Source organism: Scardinius erythrophthalmus (genome assembly GCF_964197995.2).
Source record: "Scardinius erythrophthalmus genome assembly, chromosome: 10".
NCBI lineage: Eukaryota > Metazoa > Chordata > Actinopteri > Cypriniformes > Leuciscidae > Scardinius > Scardinius erythrophthalmus.
Genome location: NC_138230.1, coordinates 9,260,496 through 9,276,343, shown reverse-complemented (window position 1 = coordinate 9,276,343; position 15,848 = coordinate 9,260,496). Strand labels below are relative to the sequence as shown.

Sequence of the window (15,848 nt, the reverse complement as noted above, 5' to 3'; positions counted from 1 at the left end):
ATACAGAAAGATGACCATCATACAAAATACAAAAGGAAGATAACCACCATACAAAGTACAGTACATTACCATCATTTTCACAATATAGACAAACAGAACACTATCAGTTTAAGTCAGGATATAAATTCCTTTGCCTAAGTTTCCACGCCTTTTCTACATATCTAGCCAAACTATAAATTTCATTTTCAAAAAGCCAACTCAACATATCCCCATCCGTCATCCAAAACAAATCAGGCTTTTTATGTTGAATTCTCTCAAACATACGTAATCTTAAATCATGATATACAGGACAAAACAACAAAAAATGCCATTCATCCTCAACAACCTTTAGATCACACAAAACACATAATCTGTCCTCTTCTGGGACACCTTTATAGCGCCCCACCTCAATCTGCAAGGGCAACACCCCTGCTCTGAGCTGGGCACACAAAGACCTCTGTAATCTAGTTAACCAGCATTTAATATAAGGCTCTGTGGAGTAATCATTTTTAAAGTGAACATAGCTTCTCAATTTGGGCTTATTTAACACCTGCCATTGCCATTGCTCTTTATAGGAATTAAACAAAAACTGTCTAACCTGAGATATATCACATTGTAAATTAGCCTATTTGTAAATATATACTGTGCTTTTACTGATGAGAATATTTCAAAGACCTCCATTGACCAAGGATAGTTGTGAGCTTTATCCCAATCAAAAACTTTACGAGTAAGTCTATAATCAGGTAATCTAATAAGACGATTCCATAATCTTATTACTTCCGCCTTTTGTTTCACCATACAAGGCTCCCAACCCATATCTCCCTCTAGCACAGCTCTAGTAGTGAACCTGTGTACTCCAAGGAAACACCTCATGGCCCTGCTCTGCAATCTATTACATTCAGGAGCATCTTCAAAGCCCCAGACCCCCGCTGCATAAAACAAAATAGTTCCCACCATGCTGTCAAACAGCTGGGTAAATGTTAGAAAACTTATTTCAGGGCAAAGCTTCATCCTATTAATAACGGCTCCCAGGGCCCTCCCTGCAGACTCAGACAAAACCCTTCTCCCTTCTGAAAATATCATATTTTCGTGAAAAAGAAAACCAAGATATTTATAAGTTCTGGAGTACATAAGCTGTGTTTGTCCAAAAAAGAAATCAAATTCACTGCGTGACACAGATGGTTTTCTAAAATGGACTACTTGTGTTTTATCCACATTTATAGAAAGTCTCCATTTATTACACCAATCCTTCACAATGCCCAACATTCTTTGTAGTTTAATTTCTTCATCTGTGCAAACAGCAATATCATCTGCATATAATAAAATACTGAGGTTAAAGCCATCAATGTCTATACCCAAATTTGCTAACTTTATCTCTTGAGCCAGATCATTCACAAAAAGCGCAAAAAGAGTGGGTGAAAGAACATCTCCCTGCTTGACCCCGAATGGAGTGGGAAACCATCCTGTCCTCATATCATTAATCTGCACACAGGCCACTGGCGCCTTGTACAGAGCTCTGATGGAATTATACAGGTGACCTGTAATACCAATTGAGAGTAACTTATATTTCAAAAGATCTCTATTAACCCAATCAAAAGCTTTTTTTAAATCAACAAAACACACAAAAGTACTTTTATTTTCCTGCAACCTTGCTCTAATGACAGATGATAAAACATAAATGTGATCAATACATGCTCTGTGTTTTCTAAACCCATTCTGTTCATCCACCAAAATTCCATTAATTTCAATATATTCACTGAGTCGGTTATTAAGAATACCAGAAAACACTTTACATGCTGTACTTAACAAACTTATTCCTCTATAATTCAAAGGTACTCTTGGGTCAGCCTGTGTGGTCTTTGGAATAGGCTTAATGATCGAACTATACCACACAGAGGGAACAGTCCCACTTTTAAAACAATATTGGAATAACATGTGCAGAGTATTTAACAATTTGGGGCATTTAAGAACCTCATTAGAAAGTTCATCCACACCTACAGCTTTACAAGGTTCGGTTTTATCAATTGCCTTCTGAACTTCTTCCAAAGAAATATCATTGTTTAGCACACTACTAAAATAGGGTGTTTCCAACATAACAGATCCAACTTCAAGTAGATGTTTTAATTTACATATCTCAGCTAGAAATGCATCATTAAACTGATGAGAGCTAGAACAAGTGTGCAAATCTCTGTAATCTTTCTCCCATCTTTCCAATATTTTATCTGTTTCAAATACAGACCCCCCACTTTCTGTGACTATTTCAAGTGGAATTAATTTATTTCTCTTTGGACCAAGCTTGTTTATTTCTTTCCAAAAATGCTGTGGATTAGTATTTTGAAGAATCTTAATTTCAAGAGCTTTACCTCTCCTATAACGCCTTTTATACAGTCTAAGTTTTTTATCAAACTTTAACTCGACAATAGCATACACAATTAAATTAATTACCAATAAGGCTTTCATTTGCTCTGATGCCTGTATATACAGGTTACTATATACAGGTTCATATTTAATATGAATAATGCATGATGTATAATTAATTCTACAGTGAAGATCATGGTAATGCACTAGCAATGACTCTCCTATTAAAGATGATAATCCTATTAAAGACTGAATTCATTGTAAACTTTTTTTGTAAGGTTTTGGATAGTAATTCCTTCCGATGGATTTAGTAACACTTGAGTCATTACCAGGATCTTCACTTTAGATTACTGATCCAAATAATTAGTAATTCCTTTAGAAAGTTGAGTCATTACTATCCAAAAGGAATATAATGTAAACTTAGAAAACAATGCAAGTCACTTTGAATAAAAGCATCTGCAAATGCATGAATGTAATAATGGTTCTTGCACCTATAATCATCCCACATTTGGTTTGTTTGATGGTGGTCACCCTAGCAGCAACTGTAGCAAAAATGTTAGCATACGAGTTTCTTAATTTGTGATTTGTAGAATAGGATTTGTCCACCTGCAATGAAGAATTTGAGAATGTGTAACTGTTGTGTTGTGTTTGTGGAAGAGAAAAAAAGTCTACAAGTTTGCAACGCTAAAAAACATTTCTCCCCGTGACTTCAAATTTACTGATACACATGTGTGGCTATTCTCTACAACTACAAATTTCACTGTCACAGGCATTCAGTTGATTTGCACCAAATACTTGTATACCTTCATAGAAGTGGATCCCATCAACGCCTGGTCCTTCACAATGGGATCTGACACGAAACATAATAATAATAATTATAATTCGTTACATTTATATAGCGCTTTTCTGGGTCCTCAAAGCGCTTCACATATGGGCACAGTGATGATGCAATCAATAGAGTACATTAACCTTTTATTTCAAATGAGCGAGAAAATCCTGTGTCCACATGACAACCGCTCTAGTTCCTACAGAGACATTGTTCACACTTCTCAATCATTTCATCACATAACTGATGTAAATGTCAACTTTGCAAACCAATGTGTTTTTGAATCAGATTGGGATATTGGTTCAGCTTCCTTGGCTATTTACTAGGTTTAGTAAATAAATAGCCACTTAGAAACGGCTGAAGACACTTCTTTTTCGACAGCACTTGATCCAGTAATACTAACACTTTCTCTCTACTACTCTATTCTGTTCTATAACATAAAAAAAAAAAAAATTGCGTTGAATTAAACTGAGAAGGGTAATAGCACTTGCATTTTGTTGTCCTACTGCTAGTTTAACTGCTTCTATTGTTCTCATTTGTAAGTCGCTTTGGATAAAAGCGTCTGCTAAATTAATAAATGTAAATGTAAATGTAAATGTTTAAGAGATCCTAGACTCCAGCATGAGGAGCACAGCAGTTGATCTTCATAGTGTCTGTAGATGAAGACACTCACAGAAATAAGGGTGCTCCATGGCCTCGCGGGCGGTGAGGCGAGCTTGGTGGTCGTAGCGCAACAGTTTATCCAGGAAGTCCAGCGCTTCGGTACTGACCAGGTGCTGGTTCTCACTGTGGACAAACCGTTCCCACCTTTTCCGGGAATGTCTGGAGAGAGAGAGAGAGAGAGAGAGAGAGAGAGAGAGAGAGAGAGAGAGAGAGAGAGAGAGAGAGAGAGAGAGAGAGAGAGTTAGTAAAATGCTTAAAGTGAGGTCAAAGTATTTCATGGATAAACAATGACACATCTCAACGTACCTTCCCAAAATGTCGTTGAACCGTGGGTCGAGCTCAATGTTGTATTTGTCGATGTAGTCGTAGAGGTCCTCTGTGCCCAGGACTTTGGCAATCCGTACAAGCTGGACAAAGACACAGTACTGGTTAAAAACAGCAGAGGGCAGCAGACACACATCCAACAGATCAAACCAGCTGACAACTGAAGTCAGCATTACACTGGTTCCCTCCACACACACACACACACACACACACACATACACAAAAAAATTCCATTGGCTTTTGGGTTATTGCAGAAAATTACCACTGTGATCAACAAAAGTATATGATTTTTGCATGTTTTATTCATCATGAAAACCTTCACAAATTGAGATAACTTTTGTAAATTTTGAAGCCTAAATTCAGAATGGTTTGTAGGCTACGTGATTGTAAACATAACGACGAGTTTTCCTGTTCGGTGATGATGTTTAATGTCCCGTAAACCTCTGTAATCCAATTTAGCCACTTGTGGATGTTTTGTTTTTTAAATCACAAGGGGGTATTAGTGATGTATTTTATTTCATAGAATAAAATGTAAAAACATCTTGATCTTGTGTTCACCATGAACCTTATTTTAGGCATTTAACCAAAAATCCATTTAAAAACCCCATTGACTTCAGGACGTAGACCGGAAGTGCTAAAAATGCACTCGTTTTCAGGTTTCAGCCTACAAAAAATTATATAGCCTACTTATAATATTATCCTTATAACTGTATAGTTAGGCTATGTAATTTCTATATAATTATATATAATAACAATATATTTTAGCGCTGCAACTAATGATTATTTTGATAATTGATTAATCTGTCGATTATACAGACTCAAATTTGTTGTTGATTATTTTCATTATCGATAATGGACGATTTTATAAATTAGTTGTTGCAGCCCTACTATATTTTATATTATTGTAATTCATATACTTATGAGTATGCAAAGTAATCCTCAAACCGAGTTATAGCACTTCGTAACAGTATAGGATAAGTAGGCTCTCAGCTGTTGTGGGAATTCCCCCTCTTTCCTCTATTCTCCTCTGTTTTATTGTATATTATAATAAATCAACATATACCCTGTCTGTGTGTGCGCATAAAATTGGGAAAAAGATGAGAAACCATGGGGTGGGATAGGCTAGAAGTCCATCAGCAAATTCCTCAGTCTCAGTTTCCACCAATATACCCTCGGCCACTGATGTCGTGGTCTCAGGCTCACTGGGGGGTTCCTCTTCCGGGGCGAGGGTCCGCGTTGACCTCTTCGGGCACTGGCTGACACGTCGCAGCGGGACTTTTTGAGGCTTTATTTTTCTGCTTCATATTTAAAAAACATATATGGTAAGAAAAATATTGGATTGCAGGGGCTGAAGTTAAATATTGCCTTGGTCATGACTCATGACCTAGTGTTAATGAGTATCATGAGACATGAAAAGAACAGATTATTCGCTCAAGACCTTTTCACACCTATTCTTATTTGTGAATAGATGACTCGCTGGAAATTTTCACTACATATTCCTAAATCTAAATATTCTCCGTCCTTTCACGACCGTGTTAATATGAGAATTGGTATTGTGAAGTCCTCTTGCAAGGCACTATAATATGCTAAATAATAATTCTTCAAATTGCCTATAAATCAGCAGAGATGTAAATCAGCAAATTATTCTAGTCCAAGTTCACTTTGATTCAGTGATGTTTAAAAAAAATCCTCTCCTGCTCTGTGCACTATTTTTAAAGGTTTTGTGTTAAATCAGTGCTTCTGAATGGCTCTGAATGTTGGAGAATAGTGAAAGCAAACATGAACAAGGTAGAAGCCTTTCATAACAGTTGCCTTAGGAAGATCTGCAATATCTACTTGCCCAATACCATCTCTAATGTCAACCTGTACAAAAAGACAAGATCAAAAAACATATAGCCTATCAGGAGATCAAGATACACAGATTAAGATGGTTCGGACTGACTCAGGATGTCTCAAGAAAGGATATCTAAAGTGGCTTTGCTTTGGACACTGCCTGGCAAGAGAAAAGAACAACATGGTGACCGAGCTGGAAGAAATGGGGCTCTCAAAGGGAGAAGCACAGTTCACAGCTCAGGACAGACATAGATGGACAGAGCTATAGTGGCCTCATGGCTCACACGGGATGAAGAGGATTAAGTTAAGTTTAAGTTAACTCTAATTTCTGGGGTTGGCCTACAAAAAACATCTTCCATCACTCTATTGAGTTAAGGACGAATCAGCTTGCACCATCTAGAGTTTCATGGCATAACTTTGCATATTTGAAAAGATACATTTCAATTGTATCCCCTTGTCCACATGAGCTATTGGTGCTTGAATCCTGATGATTGCAGCTTGCTGCTATATTTTTAATTCAAGTTATCCCTTTAATATTTCTTAATTAAGCAAACACCAACAACACAAGGACAGATCCTTTAAGTGCAACTGATGTTACTTTGAATGGATGTTTGACTGAACAAGGCTATTTAAAATTACAAATACATGCTCCTTCAATCCTTTCATCTGTTTCCTTTCCTTGCATCCAAAGAAGTAGGAACTACAGTAGGATACAAGACAAGGAAACAAGGATGTACAAATAAGGAACTGAGAAGCACATTTTGACTAGAGGTCCACATGTTTAAAATAAAATGTGAGTGGAGAAAAGCAAATTCTCAGCGCATGGGGTTTAACATGGAGTTGGCCCATCCATTGCTGCTATAACAGCTTCAACTCTTGAAGGCTTTCCACAAGGTTTAGGAGTGTGTTTATGGGAATTTATTATCATTCTTATAGAAACGCATTTGTGAGGTCAGGCACTGATGTTGGACGAGAAAGCCTGGCTCGCAGTCTCCGTTCTAATTCATCCCAAAGGTGTTCTATGGGGTTTAGGTCAGGACTCTGTGCAGGCCAGTCAAGTTCCTCCACACCAAACTCGCTCATCCATGTCTTTATGGACCTGCTTTGTGCACGGGTGCACAGTCATGCTGGAACAGGAACATCCCCAATCTGTTCCCGCAAAGTTCCTTTCACTGGAACTAAAAACAACCCCTGAAAAACACCATAAACACCATAAACACCTCCACCAAACTTTACACTTGGCACTCCAGAGAACACGTCTCCACTACTCTAGAGTCCAGTGGTGGAGTGCTTTCTCACCACTGCATTCTCAACGTGTTCTTTAATCTGTTTCCCCTCGCAGAAAATCCTGCTGTTCAGAGCGTGAGAGAAGTTACTCGCTTACTTTTGGTATTAGCAAGTGGGACATTCACAGTCGTTTCAAGTCTTCACAGCTTGCACAAGTGACAAGCAAATCACTCTACTAATGTCAGCTTAGATGCTGCAGTAATTTTGCATGTAGGCTTTCAGAACACAGAAAGAGTTTTTAAAAAAAGATATATTGATATCATTCATTGTACATTTTACAATATCGTATTGCAAAAAGTTTATTTCCATAAAGCTAACAGAACATAACTTGTGGTCACACACTAAATTATATTGAATGATTGACACATTAAATTATGTTGGCTGAAAACATAGATGAGAAAAAAGAGGAAGACAAAAAGATCAGTGTAAAGACCCTGAAGGAATTACAGGACTTTCTGAAGAGCAAATATAATAAAGAAAGCTCACTGTTTAACGGTGACTGTTTGGATCTTTTAAAAGCAGATGCAAGTCCACCTCTAGAAGCATGGCTTGTGATGATGAGCCTGACGTCAAGGAATAATCATAGTGGTCCACCATTAGAAATTTACCAGCAGCATTTTGGGCCTGGATATGTGGCTAGTTTGTCTAAATGTAGAGTTGGTATGAAATAAAAAGAGTATAACAGATTTCTGTTTTTAACTCTGACCCTGTTATTTCTTTGAATACTTCAAAGCCATTCAAATAAATGCTTTCAAATCATGCAAACTAATACTTGTGTCTACAGCTTTATTTATGTGTTGTTGAACATGTCACATCAACCGTCTCAGTGTTTTGGGGATAATATAGAAATAGAAATATTGGCAATTATTTGCAAAAGACACAGATCAGGGGTCTCATTTATAAAAATGTGCGTAGGATCCTTACTAAAAGTGTACGTGCACCTAAAAGCCAAAAATGGCGTAGGCCAAAAAATATTCAGACTTATAGAACCGTTCGTACGCCAGAACCTGCGCAGAATTCACTTTATAAATCCCAGTCAGCGGAAGATTGTGCGCACATGCGTCTCCACCCCGAAATAATTATATGGAGCTTACAACGCCTATAGTTTTACTATGCAGATCCTCATCTGCATATCATTTGCATATGATTATTCATCCACGTGATAACGTTTAACGGTACAAGACACATTAGGCTACATTAATAAAAATCAAGTAGTTGACTATCCTTGCCTTGTTTTTGAATACATAAATCAAATAGTGTAAAATACATATCAGAGAAAGTTTTTCTCAATCTTTTCCACTGGCTGAATTGTATTTTTAATTGATTTATATTTTTAATGGAAATAGATAGGCCTTGGGCATTATTTGCACGAAACTTTTTTCTCAGACAATCTGGTATTATCATGATAAGCAATTATCTCTGTGGTTAAAACATTTAAACACAGCACGCCACAGGAAAAGTGTTAAAAAAAAAACATCGCATCCACAACAAATATTTCTATTGATTGAATATAAAAAATGTTGTAACTTCTCAGTAATGATTTCATGTTTAAGTGTTTAACTCCATTAATTTGAATGGCATATTTAATCTAAATGTTTAAATCAGAAGTAAAACATAGTTTAAATCATTATTGTATTTATTTAAACTGTTATTTGCGTCAGTTTCACTAAACGGCCCAACGTACTCGCTGGCGCGGACTTTTTAGAAGGGATGGATATTTGCTTCAAGTGATAGGCTTGAGTGAAATTATATTTGTATTATCTTTCTGTATATGTTTAATTTTCTTTAGATTTTCTGTCTAAAAGTGACCAAAAAGACATTTAACTCCAGCTCAACATCGGTGTCGCCAAACTGCTCCATCTCCAAAACGTTCATAGGCTACGCATGGGTCAGAGTTTGCGTGCAGGTGCGCAAATTTTCCTGTCAAGTTTGTTTTTATAAATCACAACTTATGCGTCGGAAGTGGTGTACGCCTCTTTCAGGGCCTGTTTTGTGCGTACGCAACGGTTATAAATGAGGCCCCAGGCATGGGCGGATCTACAGGGGGGCAAGGGGGGGCAGGTGCCCACCAACTCTAGAGCCTTGCCCCCCCAGCTGCCCCCCTAACTTTGATGATCCAAAAACTGTACTTACAAAAACAACCCACCACTATGTCCAATACATTTACCAAAAGTGAACAATTTAATTTTTAATTTTAAATGTATTATTCGCCCCTCCCCCCTGCCCCTCAAATAGTTACGTCCCTGATTCAAACGTGCAGAGCGGCGTTCGCTCAGTCTGGCTCACACACACAGCAAGTCTGCTGTGGTGCGGTGGTCCTGCAACCTGACTAGACTGAGCTGCCCCTGACAGAGCCTCTGTGAGTTTCCCCAGGTGTAGTTTAAACACATGTTTAACTTAAAGTTACATTTGTGAATGTATTGTATGCTAAAGACAATTCAGCATCAGCAAAAATAGCGAGTCTATTACGTTAGCCAAAATCAGCGGTCAAATCGCTCCCTCGTGATTTGTAAGAGCACTCTTCCCTTTGATTAGCCTAATTTTGATTTTAGTAAAGACAAGAACAGCTTAATAAAAAATATAAAATATTGAGGGGCAGCGCTAGGGCTGGGCTAAGGGGGCTTAAGCCCCGAATGTTTTTAGTAGCCTAAAGCCCCGAATATGTTGTTCAATTGTCTTTCTCACAGAGCAAAGCAATTAATCAGAAAAACAAATGTGAATAAGATTACAGCGGCCGCGATTACCTAATCATGAACAGTGCATATTACATTTTTATTTATATTTTTCCCTTTGCATTGAAGGTACTTTTGCCGTGCTTTTGCAGCGTTGAGCATTGTAGCCAATCACAGACATGTCTGTTGATCACATCGGCCAATCAGAGGCGTTTAAATGAGTCGCTGTGCTGAAGATGTGTTTTGCGCGAGTTCACGTTCGCAAACCTGTCATTATTATTGGCAATAAACTTAAGATGCAAATAAGAGATTCACTTGATATTATTATTGATGCTGCTCTGATGCACTACATTACGCAACGCTCTGTTTGTTGTTAGGAAGACTAAAAGTTCAGCGGTATAGCTCATCAATGTCAAAATGATTAAATAAGTTAACGAATGCCTGGTAAAATGTAAGTAGAATTTTTTGTTTTATATTTGACTGTTTTACAATAGAAAAGTTCAACTACCGAGACAAGCAACGTATATTTTGGGCTTCGTGTGCACATCTAAACGATCAAATATGTCAAAATGGCTGTCTTGGAGATTCACTAAACAGTTTATTCACTTAAATACAGTTTATGTCTTAAATGGGTGTTAATAGTTGGGAGAAAATATGATGCGTAATAATGATTAGATCTGCATTTGGTCTTAAAGGGGCAGCAGTCTAATAAACCTGCTGACGATTGCTCCATTAATGTGAATCAAACAACAAAAGGCAAAGAGAAAATCAGTCGCAGCTCTTGAATGAATAATTTTGGCTTTTATAACTTTAATCTATGATAACCTATGCAGTGTTATTTTAAATCGGACTTTATTAGATGTCTTTTTAGCCCATATTACTCCTGAACAGTAATGCCGACATTACTGAAATTAAAGCACTGGGTATATAATTTGTATATTTGTTTAATTGCATACTTTTTTTGTTTGACCATGTGTTTGTACTTTGTTTTTGGTGTCCTATGTCTTCTGAATAAAACACAAAAGCCTGCACCCTTCTGCATAACATGCATGTTTTATTTGTTTTGTTAAAGCATTGCTTTTTCTTTTGCTATAGATATTTATTTTACATTTCAAAATATAAAGCAATATTAAATGTGTTCATAATAGTTTTTTCCCCCTTTTTTTTATATAACAAAAAGAACCGATAAGAATACCGTTAAAGTACCGGATCGATAAGGAGTATTGGTAAGAGTAGTAATACCGTTAAAACCTTAACGATACCCATCCCTATTGGCAGCAACGAATTAAAAGTTATGGCCAATTTAACTGCGATTTAAATTCAGTATATACTTCTGCCATATGTTGCCACCCCTCAAAAATTCCTGCCCCCCTCTCGCCACCCCATAAATATTTTTCTAGATCCGCCCCTGGCCCCGGGTCACAAAAGAACACTAGGCCTTAACACAATTCTAAGAATTGACTCCAAATGCCATAAGATAGGCTATATGTTGCAGCGCTTGTAGCGGTGTGAAGGAACTCGTACATCTGCAGTCTGTGGATTCACAGGTTTAGATGTGTGAACATCGGTGTTAAAGACCATCATCTTTGCTGCTAAGCTATTTTGAGAATAGAGGCTGACTGAACTGCAAGACCTTTTTTGGAACTAAAGTTTGCTTTAGAAAAGCATTTACATTTCTACAACCACTTCAGTTTTATCTGTCAAAAATATAGTTCCAAAGAAAAAGACTCCAAAAATGAAGGTTCAAGATATACTTTTGCAACTCTCTATGACACAACAAATATTACCCCTGTTTTCACAGCTTACAAATAAGGAAGAAAAACAATTCAAAACACCAAGAATTCCATAGATGGTTGAGCCTCAGGTGATGATTTTCAAGCTGTACTTGATATTTTATTCTTAGTTTTAATTAAATAGCCTACACTGGTCAGCAGAAATAAAACCTGTTTCCCCAAGAAAACCTCTGTACACAAAACCTCTTGTAAACCTCTGTACACAAAACAACAACAGGTCTCGAAATATTTCTCTCACTTCACAATAGTTTGCCAACATACAAGCTAGCTAGTAGCAATAGTAGTTAGTAGTCCTAAAATGTACATCGTGGTACGGTTAAATTTTTTAAATAGATTTTTTTAACACAACGGTTGTGTTTTTCATTAACCATATTTCTGTTAAAACAACCCAGCCTTTTTAATAGTGTAACTATAAGATTTGTGTGCTATAGCTAAAGGAATACTGTAAATGTAATGTGCGCTACTCTTTTGAGGCCATATTATAGGTTTGTGTGAAAAACAGAATGGAATTAAATCACTAATAATTTGATAATTTAGCATTTTTAGACCATGCAACTTTTGCCTGTTCTGTCACTTTGTATTTCTCTGTTCTTTTCTCCACAATACTTCCATAATGAAATGTCTTCTGTCTGCTTTATTGCAGGCTCGAGTATGATACATTGCTTGTTAAGTTCATAATTTGTAAGTTACTTTAATGATAAAAGAGTGTAATAAATGAATAAATGTTATGATATTTTATTACTTACTCTAGTCTGATACTGGTATGATTGTGTGAGACATCTGAAGAGATGAAAACAGGGAAAAGTCTCATAGAAACAAAGAACAACTCAGCAATAATATATCTGTCCATAGTCTTTATATACCATTATGTTACACAGAACTACTTATTTTGTTTTCTTTTCTTAAAAAGTAGCTGGATGTGTTTCATAAAAATCTGCTGAATTGTTTTCAATTATTTCAGTCTTTTTACAGCCCTAACATTGAGTTCTAGGTTTAACAAAACAAAGCAAAGTTGGTTTGTTCACCCTAATATGAAAATGCTCATCATTTACTCACCCTGGTGTTGTTAATGCAGTATATTGTTCTTTCTTTTTCAGACCACAACATATATATTTTTTAAATGTTCAGCTTGTGCTCGTCTATCTATATGGCAGTGAATAATTACCAGCATCAAGCTTTAAAAAAAAAGATACAAAAGTATCACAGAATGATCCTATGCAACATGTGTCATGTATGAACTTATATACTATACATATACTAAAGTGTAATATTGTCCAATCCAAATGTGACACAATGTGGCTTGAAATTATGTTGAAATTTATTTTAAAAGGTTTCAAAATCTGCTGCAGCAAAATCTAAATGCCAACAATATGAGATTTTATGCTTAATGTTGGGGGTTGTAAATCAATATTAATCAGCCTCATTCTTCACTTTTGGAGAACACAAACATATAATTATACCTTATTTTTTAGAGGTAGTCAAACATGTAGTTGCCCAATTTGTTTGTCAGCCTCATAACTTCATTACTTCCAGTCTGTATTAATAAGGATGACATTGAATGTGACTTCCTTATTCTGAACAAACTCGAGCAGAACTGAAGTCTCAGCGGACACGTCTTCTGTCAGGCTCATGAAATGGATCCAATCTATGAAAATACTGATTTCACACTTTCACCAGTTGCTTCGGGTGAAAACTGCTCTCGGCACGAAGGTAAGGGTGGGATGTTTTCAGTATGCATTTGTTTCTATTTTAATGATAAAAGGTGCCTGAAGGAACCTTTTGGGGTTCTTCACTTTGCCACACCGGCGGAACCGTCTGTAGATCCTCTAGGCACCCTTTAAAAAGGGCCGGTTCTCTGAGGAACCACACAGGTTTCCAGAGGAACTTTTATATAAGGCACTGTGTGGAACAGTTTTGGGTGCCTCCAGGAACCAAAAATGTTGTTGCTATGGTTATCATTAACTTCTATTATAATTAACAAACTGAACCAAATACAAAATAAGAATGATTTCATATTTTAGATCCATTTTAATACATACACTTCCATGCACTTGGGAAAAAAAGCTAGTAATAGATTAACATCAGTGAATACACACACACACACAAAAAAAAATTGTATAATGCATAAGCAACATGAATAATCAACCATGTATATACAATAGGCTACACAAGAAAAGACATCTCAACAAAATGCATGGAAACACATGTTCCATTTAATAAATCAATGTTAAAAAAAAAAATTATTAACATTTTGACTACCCTAATTAAAAATGTGCATCTTCACTTAACTTAAGTTTTGTTAAGCTTGTTAAGTCTGACGTCACCGTTTCCAAATCCAGAAGCTCTATCAGATGCATAAAACAAACAACAAACGGTGCTAATATACACTCATTGGCCCTCATTTATCAAAAGTGCGTACACCAAATTTCCAGCGTACACCTGGCGTACACCCAAAACCACGGTGACTTTGAGATTTATCAATATGGACGTTGGCGTACGGCACGCTCAAATCCTACGCCAGCTCAGGAGGTGGTGTAGTGTAGCCTTCGCACGTTTTGAGTGCGGGAATGCACAGAAAAACAATTCCTAACACCACAAAACGCACTGACAAACTAAAAGATATGATATATTATGACCCACTGTAAAAAAAACAACAACATAGTAATTATAAACTTCAGTGTTTATTTTTGTGCAACATGGACTTCAATGTTTTATTTTTTGTGATTTTACCAAAGCATTTGATTTGTAGGCATATGTATTCCTTAAGTTGCGAGCCTGTGCGCTTTACCTGACGTTTCAAGTCTTGTTAAATACTTTCGCCTGGCTCCGCAGCGCGAGTCTCCGCACAGACTGCGCGCGCACCTCCCCAAACGGACGATGCGTTTATACTCGACGCGCTCGCCGTTGTACTATTCTTTGAAACGATGGTTAGGCCAGGGTTAGGCCCGGCAGATGTGCACGGACTGGGTTTAGTAATGAAAGGCTTTCAATGACCAAAAAAAAAATGACATTCTTCTTCTTTTAAATAATAATAATAATACAAATAATAATAACGACATTCTTCTTCTAAATAACAATAAGCGTCATTAACAATAAAAATCTAGAAATCAATTTTGTTTCTTTCCACTTCCCTGGTTTCGCTTTCTCTTTCTCAAAGAAGTTTCTCTTCTTTGCCGTCTTCCGTGTGTCCATGGCGTAAAATGAGGGCGTGGGGGGAGCGGAGACTTGAATATATAGGGGCGTGTTATTCTAATGACGATCGTTTTCAGCCGCGGCATTTATCAAGGGCAGGTATTGCGTACACCTGGATTTCAAAGGTACGCACAGCTTCATAAATCAGGCGATGAGAGGAGTGTAAGCATAATCTTACGCCAATATATACGCCCGTTTCTACGCAAGAATGATAAATGAGGGCCATTGTGTATATTCTCATCTGCGGGCCATGCCAGCGCCAGGCAGAGAGCGACACACACACACTAGTGACGCATCTGGAGAGATTAGGTTTCAAAATAAACCAGACGAAGAGTTGTCTATCTCCGTCTCGGGAAATAGTCTACTTGGGACTCAGGTTGAATTCTGTGACGTTTCGAGCTTTCCTATCAGAGGATCGCATCAAGACGATTCATAGCTGCCTCTCCCTTTTTCAAAGAGGGAGATCAGTCTCGGTCAGGATGTGTCTTCGGCTACTAGGACTGATGGCCTCAACGGTGTCCGGGGTTCCCCTGGGACTACTGCGAATGAGAGATTTTCAGAACTGGACAGCATCACAAGGCATTCGCCCCAAGAGCCGCCTCAACCGCAGAGTGCGCGTCTCACCAGAATGCGCGAGCGCTCTCCGTCATTGGAGAGCCCCATCCTTTCTCAGGACAGGATGCCCTCTAGGCCCTATTGTACTGAGAAAAGTAGTGACGACAGATGCATCTCTCACAGGCTGGGGCGCAGTGTTCGAGGGCAGAACAGTGAGAGGAGTTTGGTCTCCGACACTGAGAGAGAGGCACATACATTTTCTAGAGCTACTGACAGTGTTTCTAGCTCTGAGACATTTTGTGCATTTTCTCAAGAATCATCACGTATTGGTCAGGACAGACAATACAACGGCGATTGCCTACATAA

General features: G+C 37.5%; 1 protein-coding gene across 1 annotated transcript; it reads right to left on the bottom strand.

Moving 5' to 3' along the window:
* Positions 1 to 3,110: 3,110 nt before the first annotated feature.
* LOC308697314 (casein kinase II subunit alpha-like) lies at positions 3,111 to 15,590 on the bottom strand (the record flags this gene model as incomplete). The annotated part of the gene is made up of 5 exons (XM_081376497.1): positions 3,111 to 3,187; positions 3,837 to 3,985; positions 4,133 to 4,251; positions 5,963 to 6,013; positions 15,552 to 15,590. 5 exons carry the CDS (start codon positions 15,588 to 15,590, stop codon positions 3,111 to 3,113), a joined length of 435 nt encoding a protein of 144 aa, XP_081232623.1.
* Between the last annotated feature and the right edge of the window lie 258 nt (positions 15,591 to 15,848).